The 25,615-nt window shown below is 37.3% G+C and overlaps 2 protein-coding genes across 3 annotated transcripts in view; one reads left to right on the top strand and one right to left on the bottom strand.

Moving 5' to 3' along the window:
- LOC124612776 overlaps positions 1-3,441 on the top strand; it is a 37,594-nt gene extending 34,153 nt beyond the window's left edge. The window contains exon 5 of the mRNA XM_047141171.1: positions 1,480-3,441. Coding sequence (XP_046997127.1) covers positions 1,480-1,638 — 159 coding nt within the window. The 3' untranslated portion in view covers positions 1,639-3,441. The remainder of the gene's footprint in view (positions 1-1,479) is intronic.
- Positions 3,442-7,536: 4,095 nt separating this feature from the next.
- Positions 7,537-25,615, bottom strand: part of LOC124612862 (coiled-coil domain-containing protein 93) — an 82,419-nt gene continuing 64,340 nt past the window's right edge. For both annotated transcript variants that reach the window (XM_047141293.1, XM_047141292.1), the window contains 4 exons: positions 21,524-21,732; positions 12,774-12,894; positions 12,505-12,589; positions 7,537-8,154 (listed from right to left, as the gene is read on the bottom strand). In XM_047141293.1, the coding sequence (XP_046997249.1) occupies positions 7,993-8,154; positions 12,505-12,589; positions 12,774-12,894; positions 21,524-21,732 (577 nt within the window). In that variant the 3' untranslated portion in view covers positions 7,537-7,992. The remainder of the gene's footprint in view (positions 8,155-12,504; positions 12,590-12,773; positions 12,895-21,523; positions 21,733-25,615) is intronic.

Here is a 25,615-nt window from a genome sequence, read left to right as displayed (position 1 = left end):
TCCTCTATTGATTGTGTTCTCAAAACCATGGCAGTTAAGATAAGTGTAAGAAAGCTTTGTCTTAACACTTTCTGAAACAAAAACATATGAAAAGAAAAAAATAACTGTAAAACCAAACTGGAAATTTGAAAACAAAAAGATGGGTATGATGCAAACTTGTAACAACAAAAAAGTATCTGTAACTAAGAAAATAGAAACTGATCGTATGCATATATGACTTTTTTTTTCATCTTTGTAAGTCCTATATTCATCAGAGGTTTCCCATATATTAGTTAGAACTCTGCATATTAAAAAAAAATCTCTAACCTTCTGTGTTAGAAAGTGTATCAAAACCATTTGTTTTTAACTACATTAATTTCAACCTAAAATGTTTCCATGCTAGACTGAGGTAATAAAGATTGGACGCTTTCTCCATGCTCCATCACCCTGAAGAGAGTGATGTAGGCGAGCATTTTGAAATTCTGATAGAGTAGTGTAAATTCCTACTTTTCCTAAAGCTTGATTTTAAAAACTACTACTTAAAAATTGTTGTCAGAAATGCTTGTACTCAAGCTCAGTAGTAAGTCCCCACAGAGATGAAGCAGTTGATTGACTAACTGATGCTAACAGGTGATTTTATTGCATTTTAGGGGTATTTTGATTATGAGATATATGTTGCAACCTCTAGATTTAGAACCCCAAGAAATTTTGTGGTTTTGCCAAAAATGTGAGCAGGCATGCTGTTTTAATAGCTCGGCTTCAACTTGCTTATATTGGGTCATTTTAGAAAAATTAGTGAAAAAATACTCGAGCTCACTATTGCACTCTCATTGTATTATCTACAATAAATGTGATGACAAATTAATGTCCACGTGCAAAACGTGTGTAACATTAGTTATTGCTACTTTGACAATTGGTGAAGGCCCAGACATGATTCCCAACCAAACTCTTCGGGTCATATTCCTACAACTAGGTTTTGTTACAGTATTGATCTGTGGTGTTGAATATTAATTTTGATATGCAAGTAGTGAACTCTTTGAACAGGCTTTCAAAATTAGACCCATGTAGCTCATGAACTGACGAGTGTTCTCAACATGCCCGCAGCAGTGGTCATATGACTTGCACACCGACACAGTGAGTCCTGAACACAGTGCAACAGGGTTCGCTGGTAGGTAGCATACCACCTGCACCTGGGTACATGTGAGCTTTTGCACCTCAAGTAAAGCTGGCTACATGGTGTGTGCTTATTTAAGTGCACTTGATACGGTTGGATTTCCCCATTGTAGGGGATGATGCCAGTGACATAATCTGTCCTGCAGCTGCTTCCTATACTCTGTCTCTGCATCCCCATTAAAACTGTCTGTCCAATTGTTCCATTCTGCCAGGACTTCACATACACCATTCTAAGATAAGACATTTAAACTAAGTGCTTTTGGTTTGTGTACTAAGTATTTCACTGAATTGGAGAGAGAATTATTAACAAGTCATTACTTGTTGTAGGATGCCCGTGATTTGGCGCAGTGTTTGGAAGAAGTAAATAACATAGCTAGTCTTCTCAAGGCTCAGTCAGAATCAATTATTGAAGTTGTTACAGCAAATTTGGCAGACCACGTAGGAAGTGGAGAGACTAGAGTTTTTGATGTATCTGGTATACCTTAAGCTTTTTACTATTGATTTTACAAATATTTATTGTATATCAGTATTACTATAAAATGATATTGTAGATTATTGTCTTGCTTATCTTAGATTTTTCACCATCTGGAATTGGTTGTTAATCCTAATCTGAAATTTAATTATGTGGAAAAGATAGAAAAAAACTTGTGCTGTTTTGAATTTGGGTGAGTGGAGGCATGAACGTAATGCTTACTGGTGTTAAACTGTTGTTTGGGCACTACTGGCCACAAAAAAAAATCAAAGAAATTACTATTATAATAAAGTCTCACTTAACTATGTGATATACCAAAGAAGTTAAAGTATTACAAAAATCATTGTATTTATCCAGGTGTGGTAACTACAGTTTCACACACGGGTTATTTATGTTTATAACATTGAGGCATGTGAATAAACAGTGCCAACATGACATTTGATAAAGCATAGTGTAAGAAAAAGGGACAAAGGAACTTTCTTTAGGCTTTCATGGATTTAGGTTGACCTTTTGTTTTACATTTTATGGAGAAGTGAGAGATTTCAGATTAAGGTAGTCTTCTGTTAAGGGCGTGTAAAAGAATAACTTTTCTTTTTTGAATCTGAAATGGACCTGCATGGTTTATGTAGGTTCCAAGTGATGTAAGAATTCAGTGATCAGATTTAAAGACATGAAAAAAGTTGTACCAACATTTTAAAAAAGTGACTATTTTATTTCAATTTTTTGTCATTTCCTCCATTACACTGTTAGACTTGCCTTCAACACTTTGGCACTTTGTGATGGGCCACTATTTAGTTTCAAACAGTTACAAAAACGTTTTAGAGGTGGCAAAGTGAAGTGTGTTTTATATTGCAATTCGACACATTTAGCGTTTGCCATTCGTACAGTAAATATTCCTTGTGCAGTACTGCTGTAATGGTTCGTAGTGTTTTTCCCCCTATACGAATGCGCAAAGTAAAACTTCTAATATCTCTGGTGCCATATTTTTTAGGCATTAAAAATTAACATAATTTGCATGTATCCCAGCAAAGATGTGAAAATAATTAGAACAAAAACTGAGGACACAGTTTCTCAGCATATATTGGATCTCTGTCCATCATATCAGATTCATACTTCTGCTCTTCCAGCACAAATTATCTCACTGTTTTGTAACTGCTGAAAACACAGCAGTCACGAACTAAAGTGGGTCACCACTCTACTAATTTTAATTTGTGGAAATTGATGTATCATGTCCGAATAGCTTGTGGATGGTGAATGAGCACCATTGTATATAAAGGCATCAACCGTCGTTCAACGTAAGTTCACCTTGTTGCAGAACCTATAAACAAGCCTCACTCACAACTCATTTTCACGTTGTGATTAGGTACAACTATTAGTCTTTTACAGGTGCCAAGTAAGCAGTATGTGGTATGCATTTACCATTAATATTGTTTAAAAATATGGTACTTAAAGTTCCTTGTGGCCTTCAGGGGGATAACAGCACAGTTTAAACATGACAAAGTTCCTTGCCCTCACAAGTAAGCTTTTAAGCTTGCACTCTGCTCACCAGAGGTTAAATTTTTTTTCCCTCACCCACTATATGTGTACAATTAAGACTGATAAATCAGAACAGTATTATGATTGTGATATGTTTTTAAAATACTATTTATTCAAAAGACTATTTTGTTTTTATTTTATTCGTGTTATAATTATAGCTGATGACTTTTTTCTTGCCAGTTGTTTTACCTTACCTGTTAATTTTATATAATACCTACTCAAAATTTTATATAAAAATTGTATTAGCTATAGTTGATGAATAAAGATTCATACACACTCAAGTTGTTACTAATTTTTGGTGGTGATTTGAGGCATCAAATGTTGTACTTAAAAGAAGACTTTATCTGTCAAAGTTATTTTTGTATCAATGAAAATAATCAATTTTTAGAAACACTGCAGGGGCATCTTCATTGCTCCTGCAGAGAGCAGCCAAGAATTGTCATGAAGATGGAAATTTGGGTTATGTGAGTTGCGTGACATCAGGTGAAATATCTAACCAGGCCCTCATACTTGGCAGGAGATGCTACATGCTCACTGTGCACTCAGAACTGAAAAGAGCAATGTGATGTGATCAACAGACGTACTACACACACACACACACACACACACACACACACACACACACACACTGCGCAAAGCTTCATAAGACTTTCACTGTGGTTTCCATTTTGCACCTGTTTGGACCTTACTCTCCGAATAGCCCTCATATGTTTGTTTGAACTTACATAGATATTCAGCGATCACAGGCCCTGCAGACCACAAACTGCTTCCATTCCTTCCTGTTTTGGGCCCGGTTCCTCCAGGTGTCTTCAATTCCCAGGGTTGCTAGGTCCTTCGCCAGTTCATCCATCCAATGGAGCGTTTGGTGCTTGGATTCCCCACTAGTGTCATCTTCACCTGTCTTCCATCTGGCATACGGGCTACATGTTCCACCCATTGTATTCTTTTGCTCTTTATCTTCTGTAGGATAGATGGTTGTTGCATCAGAAGGTAGATTTCCTCATTTTTCTTCCTCCTTCATTCTCAGTTGTCTAAAACTGGTCCCCATATCTTCCTCATTACTCTTCTTTCAAATATTAATAGTTTTTCACTTTCTCGCTTAGTCATGCTCCATGTTTCTGAACTGTACATTACTGGGGGGCATATCACTGTGTTGTAGGTTTTCATCTTAGTGTTCACTGAGATCGAATTAGAGCCAAGCGTCTGAGGGAATGCATGCATTTCATTCCCACTGCTATTCTTTCCTTGATGGCCATTTTTATGTTGTTGTCCGTGGTGAACCAAGATCCCAAGTATTTGAACTGGTGTACTCTCTTGAACCTCTTGCCATCTGTATCAAGAAATTCTTCCTGCTCGTCTTCTTCCTAATTGCATGAACTCTGTTTTGTCTCTATTCACTTTGAGCCCTACCTTCTGTGCGTAATTGTCCATTTTCTGGTACATTTCTTTCAACTCGTGCTTTGATTCACTTAGTACTACTATGTCATCTGCATACGCGAGACAATTGAAGTTACCGTCCATCTCTACTCCAGCCCATTCCTGTTGCCTACACTCTTTTATTACTTTTTCTAAGATGACATTGAACAGAACACATGAGAGAGCATCCCCTTGTCTGAGACCTGTCTCAGTCTCGAATGTTTCTGATGTGGCTCCTTGGAAACATACTGCTACCTTTGGCCCTTCCATACAAGCTCTCACCATTCTCACTAGCTTCTCAGGGATTCTGAAGTCACGCTTCGGGTGCTGTCATATGCAGATTGAAAATCGACAAACAGGTTGTAGATATCTTTATCATATTCCCAGTGTTTTTCAAACATGAAAATGTGATCTATTGTCGATCGGTTTGGTCGAAAGCCAGCTTGGTACTCCTGTATGTTGTTCTCTATGAATGGTTGCAATTTTCTGAGGATAATGATGGACAGCACTTTATACATTACATTCAACGATTCCTCTGTGGTTACCACATTCCATTTTGCTTGCCTTCTTGTATATTGGGCATATTATAGCCATTTTCCATTCTTCTGACAGTGTATCATTCTCCCATATCAACTGGATCAGTTTATATATCTCTAAGTGTAAGCTCTCGACTCCCTCCTTGATTAATTCTGATGTTATTCTGTCCTCCCCTGGGGCTTTGTTGTTTCAGAGTCCTTTGATTGTGATCTTCACGTCTTCTTCACTAACTTCGCATTCTTCTTCATTTTTCCTTTTGTGCGTAGTGTTTGCAGGTAATATCTCATCTTGGTCTGTGCGATTCAACAGTTCTGAGAAGTATTCTTTCCATCTTTTTAAATTCTTTCCTTGTCATTTATTAAGTTGCCATTCTTATCTCTTATGAAAAAAGTTGGGCTCCGAAATCCACATTTCTGATTTTTTATGTATTGGAAGAATTGCCTTGAGTTCTTGTTTTGGCTCTCTGCCTCAACTTGTTCTAGCAAACTGGTTAGATTATTCTCTTCTCTGCTCTTAGGATTCACTTTGTCTCCCTTTTGATGTTGATAAAATGTTCCCTTTTCTGCTCATTCTCCCTCATATGAACTTACCTACCATATTCCTCCATTGCATTCTCTCTTGTTTACTCTCCACTATCAAACTGATGAGTCCTTGTGTCTTAATGTGTGTGCTATCAACAAATCCCACATTTTATTCAAGTTGTGCCATAAATTTCATTTTCCCAGTTACTGGATCTATCCATCCAGTCTTCAGCAATTTTCTGCAACACATTTTTGTCTCTTCTTGCCTGAACAGCTTATTGTCCTTATTTCACTACTGTGCAAAGCTATGTTAAATGGAATAAATGGCAAAATTGTAGAAACAAGTAAATAAATAAAGCCAATAGAGTGGCAAAAGTAAGTTAGAATCCTATATATTCAGTTTGAAACATACAAGATGTGATGCCCTTAATTCAGGTAATGAAAATTGTGCGGATTTTCTCATTTAAGTTAAAGAAATAACATTGTAGCTAAGATTGTGTTATTAACTAATAAGCTTTGGCAGATTCCCAATTAAATAAGCTACTGTGAAAGCAGAACCAATAACCAAGTCCCACTTCCCACTTATGCCTTTAAGTCCTTCACTCGTGCAAAGCTTAAGTCTTTCATCAGTTGAAAAAATTTACAGCACTTGAAAGTAGCTATCATCCATTCAATTTTAAGCTATTTAATTGTTTTGGTTAGCAAAGCTCCTGATGCTCATCTGACGCACACTGTCCACCAATGGTGCTGCCGAATTTCCATACTAAATTCTTTATGTTCACAACTTCTTACAAATTTTTGTTACCACTGTACATATTGGAATGTGTGTCTCATCACACTGGTCACTTTCTGACCTTACAAAACATTATCACATATGTATTACAATAAATATTAGTGGACATGTGACATGGTGCTGTCATGCACAGCTGTGAAAAATAAGATATATGAGTAAATATGTTATGTACGTAATAGCTGTGTATGAAATCAAAGCCTATTAATACATTTAGGAGAAGGGTATTGGACATTACATGCTGACTTTGTACTATGTGTAAATGTGGAGAACTCTTAGTCCAGCTTAATTTCGTCAGTTTTAATCAACACATCAATATTCTGGATCCATCTAATTTAGTAAATCTGTCAGTATGTGTTCACTCTACGTTTCAGCTACTGTTCGATGTATTGTTTATGATTTTAGCAGTTTTGATTTACCAGTAGGATAATTTAAAGTGTTTTTTGTAATCGTTGCACATAGAAATCTTAACAATTAGAAACTACAGTTTGCTTATTGTTGGAAAAGTGCTGCATAGGACTTGGTATTGAGATTCACAATTTAGTATTATCATTTATTGTAAAGGTACATCAGAATTAAGTTCAGCATTTTTCTATGCAATATTTGGTCAATTGCCCTTTGCAGGCATTGTTATCATCCTTTCTCGATATTCCACATCATTAACTTCTGAATGCATGCTAGTGTCTGTCTTGTTCTCGGTGTCCTGTACCAGCCACACTCGGAAAATTTCATTCTGACACCACAACAATGTCAGTGATCCAAGCCAGGGTCCATCCAGGCTTGTCAATTCAGTGTCTTCCTTATTGATATCCCTTTCATTCCACCTTGTACCAGATAACTGTCCCTAGGAGTGAAACACAATTTTACCAAAATTCATCGACATCACAAAATATTTCATGTGTCTGAGGCTTGTGGAAGAAAAACATCCATAATGACAAACTTTCCCAACTTCTAAATACATAAAATGTTGGTAATCTTTATCTCACTATTATAGGACTGCTTATATTTTAAGGACCACTTGTACCCAACTATCATTAATATATTCATATGCTGCCATATGTCCATATACGTAGCATAAAAAAAAAATTGCTTGAGCAATAAAGTCATAAGGGTAATTGGTAAACATACTTTTATTTGAGGCATTTTAGCAACATTTTTGGAACAAACTGCTTCTGAGAATTAACTGAACATTTATAAATGACCTTTAAAAAACATGTATGTGTTTACAGTTTTCATGCTGCACAGTAACAAGGAAATATTTCAGGTTCACAAAAAACAAACTAATATGGGTCAATGGAGAGAATTATATTACATAAATAAAATAACTTCACTGAGTGCATGCCCAGTGATAATGTTCCCAGAATTACAATGGTATTCACAATTGAAACTCCCCTTTACTTGCCTTCTATTATTCCGGTACTAATTGCATGGTTCAAAATGTTTAAACTTTTAGTGCCTAGGTTTTTATCTAATGCATTATTTTTTTAAATTTGCTTTTGCCTACCAACCTTTTTACCTGTGTTTAAGAAATAAAATGGGTGAGCCCCCCCCCCTTGCATGCGTGTCATTCAGACACCACGAAGTTGTGCTAGCAGGACCTCATTGCGCCGGCACTCTATGGTAAGTTGCCGCACTGCTGCTACATAACGTCTTTGCTGATCTACAAGCCCTAGTAGTGTCTGGCTGAGTCGATCCCTTCGCTGCCGTTCTTCTGCACGCCGTCGCTCGACCTGCGAAGCAAATACTGAACAAACACCATTTCCATTTCTCTTGTCTTAACATTGTTACGTGTCACAAAAGGCAATTATGTGGGACACTTTTATTTTAGATGAGAGTGTGATATATGTTCATACGAGAAACAATGACTTGTCTAAAGTTAATACCAATTTGGAATCCAGTTGTGGACTTTGAAACAATAGGCACTATTTTAATGGCAGCTTAAAATACAGTTCAGGATAACTAGAAAAAAATCTGCAGTTGCAATTCACAATTCCTTTTTGCTGAATTTGCTACTTAAAATTGTGAATAGTCTGATCAACATACCTAATTACATCATCTTACTTTGCATGACACAAATAATTTTATGCGCATGCTGAAATGTATCTAGAGTTTGAGAGCTATTGTAACTTCTTTCTTCCTTGGCCAGATACGCACAATGATTGTGTGTGACTGCAAGACACAGTCTATTTTTACATCATCAGACTTGCCCATTATATGCTTGCGGTTTTGCTGTGCTGTGCTCAGTAGCTGAGTCAGTGGGGTAAGGAATAGGGAGCAGTTCTTGGACACAGTTTTACTTGGGGAGCTGACAGCTGACCAGAACCTGGGCATTTCAGTTGCTTTTGAATGACCTACATTCATTACGCAAACAAACAGACAACGTGTTAACACGTTCTGAAAGAGCTAAAGAATTAAGAAGCATTTTGCTTACGAGTACTGTACTCCCTATGTGCACAAAATGGAAACGAGGCATTTAGGAAGATGAGAATGTATCTGTTTCAGCCCAGATGATGAAATCTATAGACAAGGGAATTACGGTGATTTTTACTGCTGCCAGGTAAAGATGGTACAGGATTTCGAAACATCAACAGGGAAGAGACGTGTGGAATATTGCCCACAGCAGAGTATCTTAGAATTTCATTCTGTACGTCGTCGTTGGTTTACAAAACTAATTGCAGGAGTGAAGAGGTTTTGAGGACGTGGGTCAAAGTGACAAAAGAGAGCTACTGGTCACACAAGGGAAAATGCTTCAGTGCTAACATACATGTTTACATGTTTGGATGACAATGGTCACATGCCAGCATGCATGAACATAAACATTGGCATGGAGCTCCTGACAGGAAGCACTGGGACAGCTGACAGAAGAGCACAGTACAGGTGACAGCCTTTGTGCATTTGCTGAAGCTCTTGGGTCATCATCTGACAGGTGATGTAGCTGTCTTTCCTGCTACTCATCAGGAAATCATCATTATTGACCACCAAATTTGGTGCCTTCATGCCTATGCATTTTCTACTTAGACTAGCATAACTTATAGGCCTCAGTCACAGCACAATTGTCACATCCAAAGATGTCTGTCAGTTGCACTGCTGAAATATTGCAGAAATTTCACAATGACGTCCAATGTCTCACCTGAGAACTATTTCTAAAACTAGTCCACTGGGAAAGCCTCAGACAACACATCAGTTAATCTGTTGAAGAATGCCTTACTAAGTACTACAAGAGAATCCAGATGCAGTGTATGGTGGATTCGTATGAGATCTTGCTGTAGTACAACGTACTTGTTCACAGAACCTTCACAGTACAGACATTTCTTGAGGAGTTCCAGATTGAATTATTTTGTTTCCCACTTATGCTTAAAAGTGAATCATATTTTGCACCTCCAAGCCTATGTAATCTTCCTGAAAACACTTCCATGGAGGCAATTCATGGAACCTAAACTAAGCACTTTGGAAAGATGCATTAACTGGAAGCCCATACTTCCAGAAGATTTGAAGGCAAGTTGTGAGAAAAGAACGAGTCTGCATTGCTTTCTTAAAAAACTGAGCAATCTCATAAATTTTGTAGCATTTTTCTTTGTGGCAGGCAGCTTTGGTTGATTTTGTGACTACTATAACTCACGAACATTTTTATATAGAGGCCCAGATTGTTCATCAATTTAGAACTGAACATGTTATATTGTCAGCAGTCAGTACAGCAGAATCTTTTGAAGCTTCTTTAATCAAAAATGGAAATCATTACCATTGACATCACTATTGCTCTGCTTCCCATTGTGAATTTAAGGCTACAGAGGAGGAAAGTTACAATGAAATGTGTTGTCTACATTTAGGTAATTATAAATGGAAAATGCACTTGGGCAATGAAAAGCGAGAGAGTTTAGACATGACTTTGTTGAAAAAAAGCATCTCATGTTACACCTGTTATGACAGGAGGTGGTAATATATCTAACAAATACTTGTTACAAATGTAAACCCTACTTTGTCTAAATTTCAATGTTCTGTCGTATGTGATTCATCTTCTGGATTATTACAGTTGCAGTCCTAATCCAGCTTTTGGAAACTAAATACTGCATCTCTCCAAAACCAAGACACGGGTTTTTCTCAAAATTTCACGCGCCCAATAGGGGGTCGTCTTGTATTTGCAGAATACAATGTGGAGACTTTCATTTCTTTACTGAACATAACCTCGAGGTTCCAGTAATCTGTAACTCTACTCTCTGTCATGCCTACCACTTTAACCCTCAGCGTAAGCAAGCACTTTAAGCATTGTTGTATGATAGCAGGAAGTGTTCTTTGTGGCAATTTTTTTATCAGTTGTTGTTTGACTTTGGAGATCCCACTTCTAAATTGTGTGACGTGGAACAGTGTGGTTCAACATTAAACTTTTGAACAGGATGCAGACATACTATAACACAAATTTCAAAATCATGTTTATTTGGCATGCAGAAGCAACAAATAATTGTTCAACTTCGCTGAAGTGTGGAGTCACAGGAGTCAATGTCTGGTGGTGAAAGGACAAAGAATGCCTGAAAAAGCTTTAAGTCACCCATAGAGTGGGTTTTTCAAAAATGTTGCAATGGAAATGGTGGCATTTATGCGCAAGAAACATAAAGAAGGAATGGCAGTTTCCTATGATACCAAACAAAATAAAAGTACATAAACTGTCACAGCAACACAGTGTCCAATTTAAAGCCAGCTCTGGGAGGTGTACAAAGATAGTGTGATGCAATGGACTTGTGCTGCAATGTCAAACATCCCTTACTCAGAGAATCGTATGCAGAGAAGCTGGTATCAGCGACACACTATAAGACTGAGACAGGAATGTGCTGATCTCTTAGGGCAAATTGGAAATACTGACGAGACTCCTGTTTACTTGAACTGTACAACAATTGAAGAGAAAGGTGCCAAAGTGTATTGCTTTGCACTATTGGCAATTGCGAATCACTGTGATGTTCTTTGTGGTTGCTGATGGAACAAAGATGCAACCCTACATCATCCTCAATTGTAAAACTATGCTGAAGGAAAAGCTGCCAACTCTGTTGCAACAGGAAGGGATGGGTGCCAAATTAGTTATAGATTGGCTCTCCACAGCCTGGAGTAGGAGGCCAGGTGCTCTTTTAAAGAATCATGGAATGCTAATCGTGATGTTTTCAAGTGGCATCTGACACCAGCAGCGAAGGCATGAATCGTGGTCTTAAATACAGATCGTTTTGTCATTCCAGGAGACAGGACTTTGCAACTACAGGTGCGTCATGTGGTGATGAATAAGCCATTTATTTAAAGACCACCTGACAAAGCTGGATAGCAATTGAATTGTAGAGAGGATTCAGACTGCTTGGACATACATATCCAGTGCATCATTGTGGATGGCTTTAAAAAGTGCTGTGTAACAAACGAATTAGATGGGAGTGAAGACAATCTACTATAGGATGCACGATAACCATGACAATGGCAGTGACACTGCAGATTCTGTTGACCATTCCAGTGAAGAGGAGAAGTGGCATCTGTATCTGACTAAAGCATGTCTATACCTGACTATTGCCTGTGTACCGGTACTTTTACTGTCTCCTCCAGTTATCTGCAATAAGGTAACCATTTATAAGTTTTCAAAATAAACATAATATGTTTATAGATGTTTTTCTATAATCCCTTGTTGAACAGTGGGGAGTTATCTCGCATTTGGAGCTGTCTTGGATGCAAAGGTATATGATATATTGTAAATAAAGGACAATCCTATATGTTCAGAAGAAACTAAAACTGGGATGTGAACCCTGTGGATAAATATTAATCATTCAGTAGCGAACATTTAATGTTCTACAACCACTTGATGATATACACACAGTGCATGAGGAAATTCTGTAACAGTTACATTACACACAGTAAAAGGTACACAATGCTGTGATTTAAATAATTTTATGGAAACAGTTTCATGAAAAAGAAGAAATTAGCCAGATTCCAAGTAGTTGCACACAACTGATTCCATGGCTAAAAGAAGCCCATTTTCTTAAGCTAGTCATCTATCATATTTTAACTTATGTCATCTGATAAAAATGACAATTTAATAACAGAATCATGTGACCCACCTTTGCTTTATTCTGCTTAATTCCTTCAACAATTGCATCAAATTGCTTCATGAACTGTTCTTTACCAGCAGGGGATGACATGGCCCTACAAATAAGTTTGTTCAATCAATACACTTTGTTTCTTATGTCTTTGCTATAATGTTGATTGCAACATATTTTAAAATCCCAAGAAATACACAAGGAACAAGTTATTTTTCCTTACAGATAAATTAGCAAAGTCTGTAATAAGCTTTAGATATTTACTTTTGTGTGTACAATGTGTTACTTACTCTGTGTAATTGTCAAGTATTGAATTTAGCAGTGTTAGTTCCTTGCTTGTATATAGTTTAGTGTCATCAAACGTGTTGTAGAGAGTGTAGAACTGCTTTGTCTCTTTATGTTTTGCTGCAACTGGAACATATAATAAACAAATGTCACTTAAATAACACATTTTGTAATGGAGACATTAAAATTACACAGCAAAACATTTCAGGTCTTATAAGGAAGTATTTCCATTTTCTGCAGTGTATTACAGATCAACTACTTCATGATAAAGCACATAAAAACACTGCTTGCACATATACCAACAATGCTAACACCTTTACAATCTCATATGCATTATAATGTCGACTGAACTCTCATCAAAGTAATCAAAATAATAAATGAAGCATGTGGTCATAGAAAAACTTATGTGAACCAGGCATCCACTACACAAAAAATACCACAAGTGAAGTTAATGTTGGAAGTAAACATTGCATTCGAATCTAAGTCACCACATAAAATGACTCAAAATTTACCTTAAATTTTTCTCTTCAATCCAATACATAGAAAATGTCTCAATTAAACCACCTGCACAAACAACTCAGTTTTTGTTTTGTGTGGCAATGGAAAGTTCTTGGTGGAATATATATAATGGAAGGTGTAAAGGTGCTCAGAGAAGACTGAAGTCTTGTTTATGTGGCACAAGCATGCACAGCATTCACTAATCAAAAGATACTATTGATGTTACCATTCCACATTAATTTGACTTAATGTGCAACTTGTGATTTAACAAAGAAATTAGAAACCTACTTTCCGGTTATGAACAATTTTTGGTTTAAGACGGAGATTTAGGAACCAGGTTTTAAATTATAAGACATTTCCAAGGGCAGATGTGGACTCTGACCACAATCTATTGGTTATGAAATGTAGATTAAAACTGAAGAAACTGCAAAAAGGTGGGAATTTAAGGAGATGGGACCTGGATAAACTGACTAAACCAGAGGTTGTACAGAGTTTCAGGGAGAGCATAAGGGAGCAATTGACAGGAATGGGGGAAAGAAATACAGTAGAAGAAGAATGGGTAGCTCTGAGGGATGAAGTAGTGAAGGCAGCAGAGGATCAAGTAGGTAAAAAGATGAGGGTTAGTAGAAGTCCTAGGGTAACAGAAGAAATATTGAATGTAAATGATGAAAGGAGAAAATATAAAAATGCAGTAAATGAAGCAGGCAAAAAGGAATACAAACATCTCAAAAATGAGATTGACAGGAAGTGCAAAATGGCTAAGCAGGGATGTCTAGAGGACAAATGTAAGGATGTAGAGGCTTATCTCACTAGGGGTAAGATAGATACTGCCTACAGGAAAATTAAAGAGACCTTTGGAGAAAAGAGAGCCACTTGTATGAATATCAAGAGCTCATATGGAAGCCCAGTTCTAAGCAAAGAAAGGAAAGCAGATAGGTGAAAGAGGTATATAGAGGGTCTATACAAGGGCGATGTACTTGAGGGCAATATTATGGAAATGGAAGAGGATGTAGATGAAGATCAAATGGGAGATACGATACTGCGTGAAGAGTTTGACAGAGCACTGAAAGATCTAAGTCGAAACAAGGCCCCGGGAGTGGACAACATTCCATTAGAACTACTGACGGCTTTGGGAAAGCCAGTCCTGACAAAACTCTATCATCTGGTGAGCAAGATGTATGAGACAGGCGAAATACCCTCAGACTTCAAGAAGAATATAATAATTCCAATCCCAAAGAAAGCGGGTGTTGACAGATGTGAAAATTACTGAACTATCAGCTTAATAAGTCACAGCTGCAAAATACTAATGCGAATTCTTTACTGACGAATGGAAAAACTGGTAGAACCCAACCTCGGCGAAGATCAGTTTGGATTCCGCAGAAATGTTGGAACACGTGAGGCAATACTGACCCTACGACTTATCTTAGAAAATAGATTCAGGAAAGGCAAACCTACATTTCTAGCATTTGTAGACTTAGAGAAAGCTTTTGACAATGTTGACTGGAATACTCTCTTTCAAATTCTAAAGGTGGCAGGGGTAAAATACAGGGAGCGAAAGGCTATTTACAATTTGTACAGAAACCAGATGGCAGTTATAAGAGTCGAGGTGTAACATTCCCTGGCTGCACACACACTATTAATAAACTAAAATTTAATTGTACTATATACGCCACTATGAAGCAATTTGTATATACTGTAATTATTTAACAAAAAATATTATTTAATTTTGTGTAAAGGACATTCGTTATTATTGTAATATTTTCTGTAGTAATATTCTCGATGTATTTATGATTGTAATATTTCTATACTCATAATGTAATTACGAAATGTGTCAATATCTGCGATAAGAAAAATGTAAAATACAGCCGCAGATTGCAAAGAGACAATAATGGTTGAGAGTCGTATAAATAGGAATACATAGTGTGCATTCTTTGTCGTCTTCCTCGAGAGCTGAGAGAGAGGGGAACCTGTGACGTAGCATTTTATAAATGGGTAGACTTCTTTTGTCTGTATCTAGAGTTAGCCGCCATTAGAGGAGAAATTACAAACTAATGTAAGTTGAATTATTGTTGTGGTCTAAATACATTATAATTTATCAAAAGTGTGTATTACTAATGTAAATTAGCTTGCCCATGTCATCTATAATATTTTTTTAAGGAATTTTCAGCATTTTTAGCAATTATCGCTATCGCTGGTGTTGCTGGGCTGTGCCGCGACCGAACGATTTGCAGCGGTGGCACATTTAAAAAATTGTTCCGCTAAGAAAAATTAACCAAACCCGTAAATCGGGAGCAGATAAAAATTAGCAGTGAATCAAGAAAATGTTTTTCTTTTACAGCGATCCCGAGACTGACGGAATTTATTACTAGTTTCACATTTGTGCATTCATAGGCAGATAGTTAACATTCAAATTTAACAACTTGTTGGTTCTTTCAAATAACTTAAACGTATAGTGAAGTGTGTTTTATCAATGATAATTAAACGTCGGCTTGGCAATATTTAACCATTTTCTGCTAATAGAGACAGTCTTGTGTTCCATAGCTAACGCCGGGAAAGAATTCAGTAAATATATATATAAAAAAAAAAAAAAACACTGCATTTAGAAAATGTGTGCCAAGGCTGAATTATGTAAAAGATTTAATTCTCAACTAAATATTCTTAATCAGTTAATATGAATTTATCAGCATGAGAGGGTTGACTAAGTCCACGTAATTTTAAATGTACTTAATTCTGTCTAAATGAAATTTTATTATCACACGTAAATAAGGGGTTCTACAATGAAGTTCGTACGTACTGAATGAAAGAAAGAGCAAATAACAAAAACAATTTAAAAAAGGTAACATTTGAAAACAAAATCATTTCATTAACTATTTATTTTTTAATTTAATTTCATTAAAGAGGGGCATGAAAGGGAAGCAGCGGTTGGGAAGGGAGTGAGACAGGGTTGTAGCCTGTCCCCGATGTTATTCAATCTGTATATTGAGCAAGCAGTAAAGGAAACAAAACAAAATTTCGGAGTAGGTATTAAAGTCCATGGAGAAGAAATAAAAACGTCGAGGTTCGCCGATGACATAGTAATTCTGTCAGAGACAGCAAAGGACTTGGAAGAGTTGTTGAACGGAATGGACAGTGTCTTGAAAGGAGGGTATAAGATGAACATCAACAAAAGCAAAACGAGGATAATGGAATGTAGTTGAATTAAGACGGGTGATGCTGAGGGAATTAGATTAGGAAATGAGACAGTTTAAGTAGTAAAGGAGTTTGGCTATTTGGGGAGCAAAATAACTGATGATGGTCGAAGTAGAGACGATATAAAATGTAGACTGGCAATGGAAAGGAAAGCGTTTCTGAAGAAGAGAAATTTGTGAACATCGAGTATAGATTTAAGTGTCAGGAAGTCGTTTCTGAAAGTATTTGTATGGAGTGTAGCCATGTATGGAACTGAAACATGGACAATAAATAGTTTGGACAAGAAGAGAATAGAAGCTTTCGAAATGTGGTGCTACAGAAGAATGCTGAAGATTAGATGGGTAGATCACATAACTAATGAGGAGGTATTGAATAGAATTGGGGAGAAGAGGAGTTTGTGGCACAACTTGACAAGAAGAAGGGACCGGTTGGTAGGACATGTTCTGAGGCATCATGGGATCACAAATTTAGCATTGGAGGGCGGTGTGGAGGGTTAAAATCGTAGAGAGAGACCAAGAGATGAATACACTAAGCAGATTCAGAAGGATGTAGGTTGCAGTAAGTACTGGGAGATGAAGAAGCTTGCACAGGATCGAGTAGCATGGAGAGCTGCATCAAACTAGTCTCAGGACTGAAGACAACAACAACAACAACAACAACAACAACAAACTAGTTTAGGGCATGAGCCAATCTTCAGATGGTAGTGTTGCCTTCAAATGTAAAACTTGCAAAGAAGTAAATGCTACTGTGTGACGATGGGCTCAAGCTCGAAACTAGTATGGCACAATAAAATAATTTTAAAAAAAACTTGTGGCTGGTTACAATATTTCCTACAGCGTGATTCATGCCAATTACATGAAAGTATGCACATAAAAAACAAATTACATTTAAACTTTGAGGATAAGTATAAAAACTGTTCATTTGTCAATGAACTTGCAGACCTATATATGAAGGTAGTATCTGTTCCCGAAAGAACAGATACCATTGATGACCGTGCAGCTTCTCTAGAATGAAATGATAATCAAATCGACCCCCTAGCTGCAAACAAGCCCTCAATGGCTCAGATGGATAGAGCATCTGCCATGTAAGCAGGAAGTCCCAGGTTCGAGTCCCAGTTGGGACACACATTTTCAACTGTCCCCAATGATGTATAGCAACACCTATTTGCACCCAGGGTGTTGATTTAATTATCATTTCAACTTGCAGCCTGCACAACATGTGCCAATAAGGGCAGAACACTTGCAGATAGCAATACTGATGATAAAAAATTTAAAAGTGGTCTAGCAGATTTAGTACATCACTAACAAAACAGAAGAAACTGGTAAATTTCTAGGCAAGAGTACTACATGCTCAAATGGAAGACTGAAGAGACTCTTAGTTTTAAGTTACAGAATTGTATCACTGTGAGTATAACAGAATTGTATCACTGTGAGTATATAGAGCACACAGATGTACTAATGTTGTGCTGTAGGGAAAATTCAAAATAATGTTCACCATGAAAAAATACAATAAGTAGATGAACTCGCAGTGGAATGGACAGCATTAAGAATAATGCCACGCAAGACTGGCCTACAGCACTGCACCACCTACAGCATGAAGTATTCGTCGTGGCATCAGCTGTTATAAGACAATGGTTGCTTATGCAAGAGGAAATTCACATGTCCCCATGTGTGCTCGTTCAACAAAGTTTTACACAATGTTTACTTTACCCCAAATACACAGGTTTCAGTCGCTACAAGCCCTTCACGATGGTAATTAGTCACAATGTGTACAACCTTGTGAATTCATTCTGGGTGTGGAGATGGAAGATAATTTCCTTTCATGTTTAATGTTCAGAGATGAGGCAATGGTCCACTTAAGTGCAAATGTGAACCATCAAAGTGAAGAATATTGGGGACAAAGTAGCCACATAACGTAAGTGAACATGAGAGAGACCCCCTCCCCCCCATCAGCTTCATGTGTTTTGCACCATTTCCTGGGAAGAGATTTATGGCCCACTCCTTCCTCTGGACACAACGACACATACTTACAGATGTTGGATACCTTGCTTAACCCACATGCTGAAAATTTCATGTTTCAATAGGACCAAGTACTGCCACACAGCCATCTGCAGGTAAGAGCATTTCTTAACAATGAACTGCCACAATGATGGGTTGCTCATAAGGAGCATAAAGATATCACACTGCACCATTGGCCTCCAAGGTCGCCTGATTTCATTGTATGTGATGTTTCTGTGGAGGTTTGCGAAGCACTCCTACATGCCTCCTTTCTGTTTCTAGATGAACTGTAACACTGCATAGCAACAGCAGTAACTGCAATACTTTATCAGACATACTCCCAAATGTATGGGATGAGTCGGAATATCATCTGGATGTTTGCTGTGCATCTAGATGAGAGCATATTGAACGTTTGTGAAAGGTAAATGAAAAGTATGATTGAAAACGTAATTGTGAGAAGCATCCCATGAGTGTATACACACACAACCCTACTAAAATCAGATGCCTCTTCTGAAAGAAAATGCTTTGTAGCCTGATTCAAAAGTCAAAATTTACCCAAAGTTTCTGTCATTCATGCAGAAGATACAAGTCTTATGAAATCGAATGAATCTTTTTGAAATGCCCTGTATTTGCTGTATGACAATTTAAAAACATCTAAGAGTTTATCTTTAACAATTATGGGCACAAAGAGACACTATTATTATTATTATTATTATTATTATTCTGGTGGGATGACCTAATGATTACTTATAGTACAATAACAACAATATTTTCAAACCTCTGAAATGTCTTCTGAATTTGGACTTAAAAATGAAAACAATAGGAAGTGTCAATACGCTAAATCAAAACAACTCCAAGAAGAATGTAACGTGTAAAAAGAAACTGTTGTTGGAAGAACAGATTCAGCACAGTAAGAGATGCCAATATGACTTAGAATTTAAAAGCAAAGATATGAACATTAAGATTGCAAATGAAAGTAAACAGTCAAACACAATAGGAGAGAGCAAACAGTTGGAAAGAGTATTTGAGGTCCGCTACAAATAGGATAAACCACCTGCTAACATGACAGATTAAGAAATGAGTGTTGCTTTGTTGGGGATAGGGAATACAGAATTAGCATTTGGCAGAACTGTGAAAGGCTTATGATAATACAAGGCAGTAAGAACAGATAAAATTTCTTTCAAATGTCCATAATCTTTAGGTGGCGTGTGGCATCAATAGATTATTCAGATTAAAGTGTAGAATCAACAAGACTTAAGATATACTACTGGACTTTCCAAGGAACATAGCTACAGCAGATAAATGTGACAACTATCGTACTATCAACTTCCCATGGCACTTACACACTTACAATTGAGGGAGCATCAGACAAGTTTGGCAAAAGAACAAATTGACTAACAGCTTTTCCAAGTACAAGTAACAGTACACCAAATTAATAAAAGCCAACTGTTACATGTATTCAGCAGATGTAGTTATACTCATTACTGAAAGTGCTTTGTGATTTAAGAACAACAACTTGTGTACATGTGAATATGTTTTTTCTTGTTTATTTAAGTACAACTGAGGCAAGATTAAGGGCGCCACTGCACTGGGATGCCATGGCAGGTCTTCTGGCAGAGATGCCAGACAGAAGCAAGGGACATAAGGGGGCCTCCCGCACTTGGGATTTACCTGAACTTGGCAGCTCTGCTGGCAGGGCAGCTGCTGCGAGGTTCTGCCGGCAGGTATGCCAGACTGGCGGTGCTGCCAGTGAAGTATATGGTGACCCATGGCCGCTCCTACACCAGGTCACCAGCAGAGCTGCCAAGCGCTGCCTGCCACTCACATGTACCTAGTTTTACCTGCTCACGTGAGCGCTGTGGATAGTTTTGACACCAAATCTTTTATCTGTGAGATTCAGATGAGATCAGCAACTTGAGACACCCAATCTCAGAACTTTTCAAAATTTGAGCTGGAAAACAAAGTGTTGGAACTACGAGGGTCATAAATGAAGTTCAGTTCGAAGAATAAGCCTCTCCACATTACAATAAGGTTCAAACAACTTACAATAATGCACTTTCTGTACTCTGGATGGATGGAGATAATGGAAATTATCAATCCTCCTTTTCCTCACAGCCTATTCCTGATGCTGCACTATAGCCACAAGAGCTTTACACCACAGACAAAAAACGTTTACTATCCGGGCTATGCGAGTTTTCCTCAAAACCTACTCCCAGACTGAAATAGCATAGCTACATCTGCAGAAGCAAGTTATGCTAACAGACCAAATACAGACATGCAAGAATTATTTTAAGAAAAAAGATATTTAAACAAAGAAGACAAGTTCCTGACATCTTGTCTAAAACATTTGTAAATTTACTTTCACTTTACAATAACATACTTTTCAAATAAAAATTGAAAAGCTCTTCTGTGTATATTTTATAGTTGCAACTAACACTGCGACTATCACTGCAGACAACAAACAATTAGCTACCGAGTACACAGGTCACAAAAATCTTTTCCTCTAGTGAGATTGCTTTCCTTAAAACAGTGATCTTTTTGTCAATCTCGGGAGCTCTCCACTGCCTCATCAAATGAACAGAATGACATTCTCAGAATAGTGGAAAATTTAGTGCTGTGGTTTCTTAAATCATTATAAGGTGTATCAAATAACTTGTTAATATCAGATCAGCAATGAAGGGATTTGCTCAGAACTACGTTTTCTACATTCCCTATTTCAAACTTGCACATAAAGCTTGCAGCTCTTCTACTGAGCGAAGACTGAAGGCATTCCTCTGGCGCCTCTGCTAGTGTCTTGTGCTGCCAGACCTGAGCGCTGCCAGCAGAGTGGCCAGCAGACCTGCCGTGGTGTCCCAGTACAGCAGGGCCGTAATTCATGAATTTAGTAGTACAAATGTTTGTTGACAGTGAGGGTACATATGTGAAGCAAACACTAGAAACTGTGATAGTAAAAATAAGAAATAACAGATTTTTAAACATGATTCCTGCAAAGTATTTGAAATTGCATTACAGATATTGGAATAGTTTAAATGTTACCATAGGCAAGGAGATAACGAAATCTGATTGCAGACCTTGGTTATATAGTTCCAGGAAACGTCGTTGGTATTGTGCCAACTCAGCACGGCCTGGCACTTCATCCAACTGTCTCTGCAATGCTGCTATGGATCGGTTTCTCTTTGCCAATAAAAGTCGCAGTTTCTGCACACGCTCACGTTCCTCTTCAAGTTTCTGTGCCACTTTTTCACTATCCTCATCAGGAGAGGTGCTTTCCTGAGCTTCTCTTAAAAAACAAGAAATTGAAACTGTCACGAAGAAAATATTCTAGTCTACAGACTAAGAACTGCAATTAATTTTACTTTCTGTATAATCTAACTGCCAATGAATACCATAACGGATAATAGAGGCAAATCAACAACTGTCACTAAGAAAATATTCTAGTCTACAGACTAAGAACTGCAATTAATTTTTCTTTCTGTATAATCTAACTGCCAATGAATACCATAACGGATAATAGAGGCAAATCAACATATTCTCTGGATATTTGTGCTGTCATTACAAACTTTCTATATTTGTGATAAAAATAAATATTTGGCTTTTTCCACTGGAATTAAACTAAATCTGTTACTGAATGAAGTTCTGTGCTCAATAGATTACAGTATCTTAATGATTCTGTATAATTTTGGCAAGCAATATGATGAATCTTCATGAAGTCACAATAAAATGAGTCACTATAAGAAACTGTGAATAAGTTACGCAATTGTCATAGGACAGAGTAAACAATAGAAACTTAGCTGCTGAATTTGTACATTTAAATCAGAACAGTGACTACGCACAATCAAAATGTACATTATGACACATAAATTCATACTCAAGATGCTACAAGCCCAGATAATTCAGTTTAGGAAGGTAAGCGCACGTGCACACACACACACACACACACACACACACACACACACACACCAGTGGGATTGCAAATAGAAATACGAAACTGCTTCCATGTACAAACAAAAATCAAACGAATATGAATATCAATTAGTTTGGCCAAGTTTCAAATTTGTATATTCCGTTTTTGAACAGTCTCCTCTGAATTTTAAGCATTTTGTCCAATGTATGTACCATTCCTGGAAGGGATACTGGAACCTATCTTCTCATACTGCCTGCAACATCACCAAGGCCTTTTTCAAAATAGCTTCTGATGATTCAGAATGCTTGCTTTCAAGCAAAAGGAAAAGAAAATGGCCACATATTAAGTGCATTTTCTGTCTAATCACTTTGTTGCATCAAAATCAATGCACAGCTGTCTTTAAACTGTTTATGAATCTTTACATCCAGTAACTGTAATATCTTTACGATTCACAGTCCGTTTGTGAGAATTACAGATATCATATACCTAGACCTTAATGATATTGTTGTCAAGCTCTGTAGACTACACTACTACAAATGTAAAACTAGAGCAATTGTTCTGTAGAATCTCACAATCTCTTCACCAGTTTCAAGTCCTAGTTCTGCCTTAAAAAACTTTTGCATGAAAAATGACAACTGCTTTTCACAAATTTCCTCCTCATTTCTTATAGCTCTGGTTTACAAGAGATGTTTGGTTACTTACATCAACTCTGTTTGAAGAATCTGGCTTCTTGATCTGTTTGGTAATGGAGGTGTTTATAGACTCTTATTTTTTTCTGCAGAAGCCAAAATAAAATATTTTTGTATTACAATTATAAAATAATTACGGTCACGAAATGTTGTAAGCTGGAGCTGTCCACATGCTCACTGTACACATTAATAAGTAAATTATTATTTTTTCTTTTATCTCACGTAACTTTCATAAATGAAATTTTGAACACTTTCAAAACGAATTTTTACAAACTGGTCTGAAGCAGTTTTTAATCCTACTTCTTCCTAACAGCAAAGGTATAGTTGGTTTTCCTGAATGCGAACACATATGAAAATTATTTATCTTATATTTGTACTATATTTTAAATTAATTTTAATGACATGACAACCAAAAGTGTTGTACTTTGGCTTCTATAAAATAAAATATAACACGTCACCTGGCCATGCTGAATGATAACTAGCATCAAATTAGCCAGTATTTAAGCCTTGAGACTCAAAATTGTAGAACTGCTGACACACAATTTTTTAAAATGAAAAAAAAAGTTTCACCTCTGTTTGCCCTTGTCCTTAAAACAGTTGGGTCCCTCTCATCCTGGATTCTAAGGGAACTGCCCTTCCCTTCTAACCACGTCCAATCCACCCCTCTTTTCTCCCTCATGAAGCAACTAATATCTTCAAATGCCAGAAGCAGTTTTTTCACTTCTAAATATGTATTTTGGCAGTACTGAAATTTCGCCTCCTGAACACTACAAATTCATATTTTCAGCATAATCTCCATTCAATGTGATGGCCTTATGCCACCTTACTGGAGGATCTGTATGACTGTGCGGTATCACTCTAATGGTTGATGTCAGAGCCAACATCTTGATGCATCAATAACCGCCCATTATCCACGTATTGCTTCCCACAGAGTGCATCCTTCATTGGGCTTAACGGATGGAAGGTGCAATATCTGAGCTGTAGGGTGGATGAGAAAGAACAGTCTAATGACGCTTTGTGATCTGCTCTTGGGTGTGCAGACTTGTATGAGGTCCTGTGTTGTCATGGAGAAGAAGTTTGTTTGCATCACCTGACATAAGAGTGTCTGTATGTTTGTGGGCAGCTGGCACACGGGAGATCGGACACTTCTGCACGACTTTATAGCAATGAGGACAGACACCTTGCTCAACAACTCACCATGCTTTTGTTCATTGTCAGGTCTTGTAGTTATATAGCACTGCCACCTATCAGATCATCATGAAACTATAGGGGTTGAAGGGGGAATAATCCATGATGTCCCACAATTATTCCACATTTTTTTCCAACCGTAACTGTCTGGGAAAATATGCGTGGCATTATTTATTGGATGGTCCTCATAATAAATGCCTACTTCAGTTTGCCAGTAATTGATTGAGAGCTGAGGAATGTATTTATTATTATCAGGGAAGAAAGAGATTCATATGAAATGTTATTAAACATGGTTCAAAAGTTTTTGAGTTTGCAGCAGAGTTGTCATTTTATATACATAAAATATTTTAACAGCTTATCTAGTTGTCTACATCAGGTGTCAAGCACAGATATAACTGTTCATCATTTTGACACCAACCAAACTATGAATGGTTCAAGCTGTGCACCACCCAAGTGAATGTTTTCCACAGCCGTTAAACAACACAATAGCCAACAGAAATTGAAAAGCAACAAAAATGCAATGCCAAAACATAAAAAATAGGTAATCTGAAGGCTACAAGACAATATTCTTTGTCCAGAGCAATAGGAATTATCTATGAGCAAAGAGCGAGCGCAGAGGTTTTCTGACACAGTTTAAGCAAACTAAGTGCCAGATCCCACATTTAACTTAAGCTGAAGCCACTGTTGCCTTTGATTACATTGTCTGCAACTAATTTTGGTTGTCTCCTTTACTGCTCTGACCCAGACATTCATCATCTGTACCACAATGATGGTATCTTCATGTTTAATTTTATATTTACAGGAGAAACAATCTTAGTTGACAGCTGATTCAGTAGGCTGCTTGAATTGAGTGTAAAACTTGTGTTCTTTATATCTTTGTTCAACAGTTTTTATAGTTTATCCAGAATCTGACATTCCACATATGCACACAATATTGAACACACCTGGTTTTACATTTACGTGTGATCCACACCTAAAAAGGCAAAACTGAGGGGTTGGGGTTGGGTTGTTTGGGGAAGGAGACCAGACAGCGAGGTCATCGATCTCATCGGATTAGGGAAGGACGGGGAAGGACGTCGGCCGTGCCCTTTGAAAGGAACCATCCTGGCATTTGCCTGCAGCGATTTAGGGAAATCACGGAAAACCTAAACAGGATGGCTGGATGCGGGATTGAACCGTCCTCCCGAATGTGAGTCCAGTGTCTAACCACTGTGCCACCTCGCTCGGTACAAAATTGAGGAAATACAGAATCAAGGAACACATTAAAACCCCCAAAACACAAGTAAAAACATACATAATTGGCGGATATGTTTAAAAATTGTAATACTCACCAATACATTATACAAAATCTGTAGAAGTGAAGGAAATGAAATGTACAATGC

This window comes from Schistocerca americana, chromosome 4 (assembly GCF_021461395.2).
Source record: "Schistocerca americana isolate TAMUIC-IGC-003095 chromosome 4, iqSchAmer2.1, whole genome shotgun sequence".
NCBI classification, from domain to species: Eukaryota; Metazoa; Arthropoda; class Insecta; order Orthoptera; family Acrididae; genus Schistocerca; species Schistocerca americana.
This window is presented reverse-complemented; position numbering and strand designations above follow the sequence as displayed.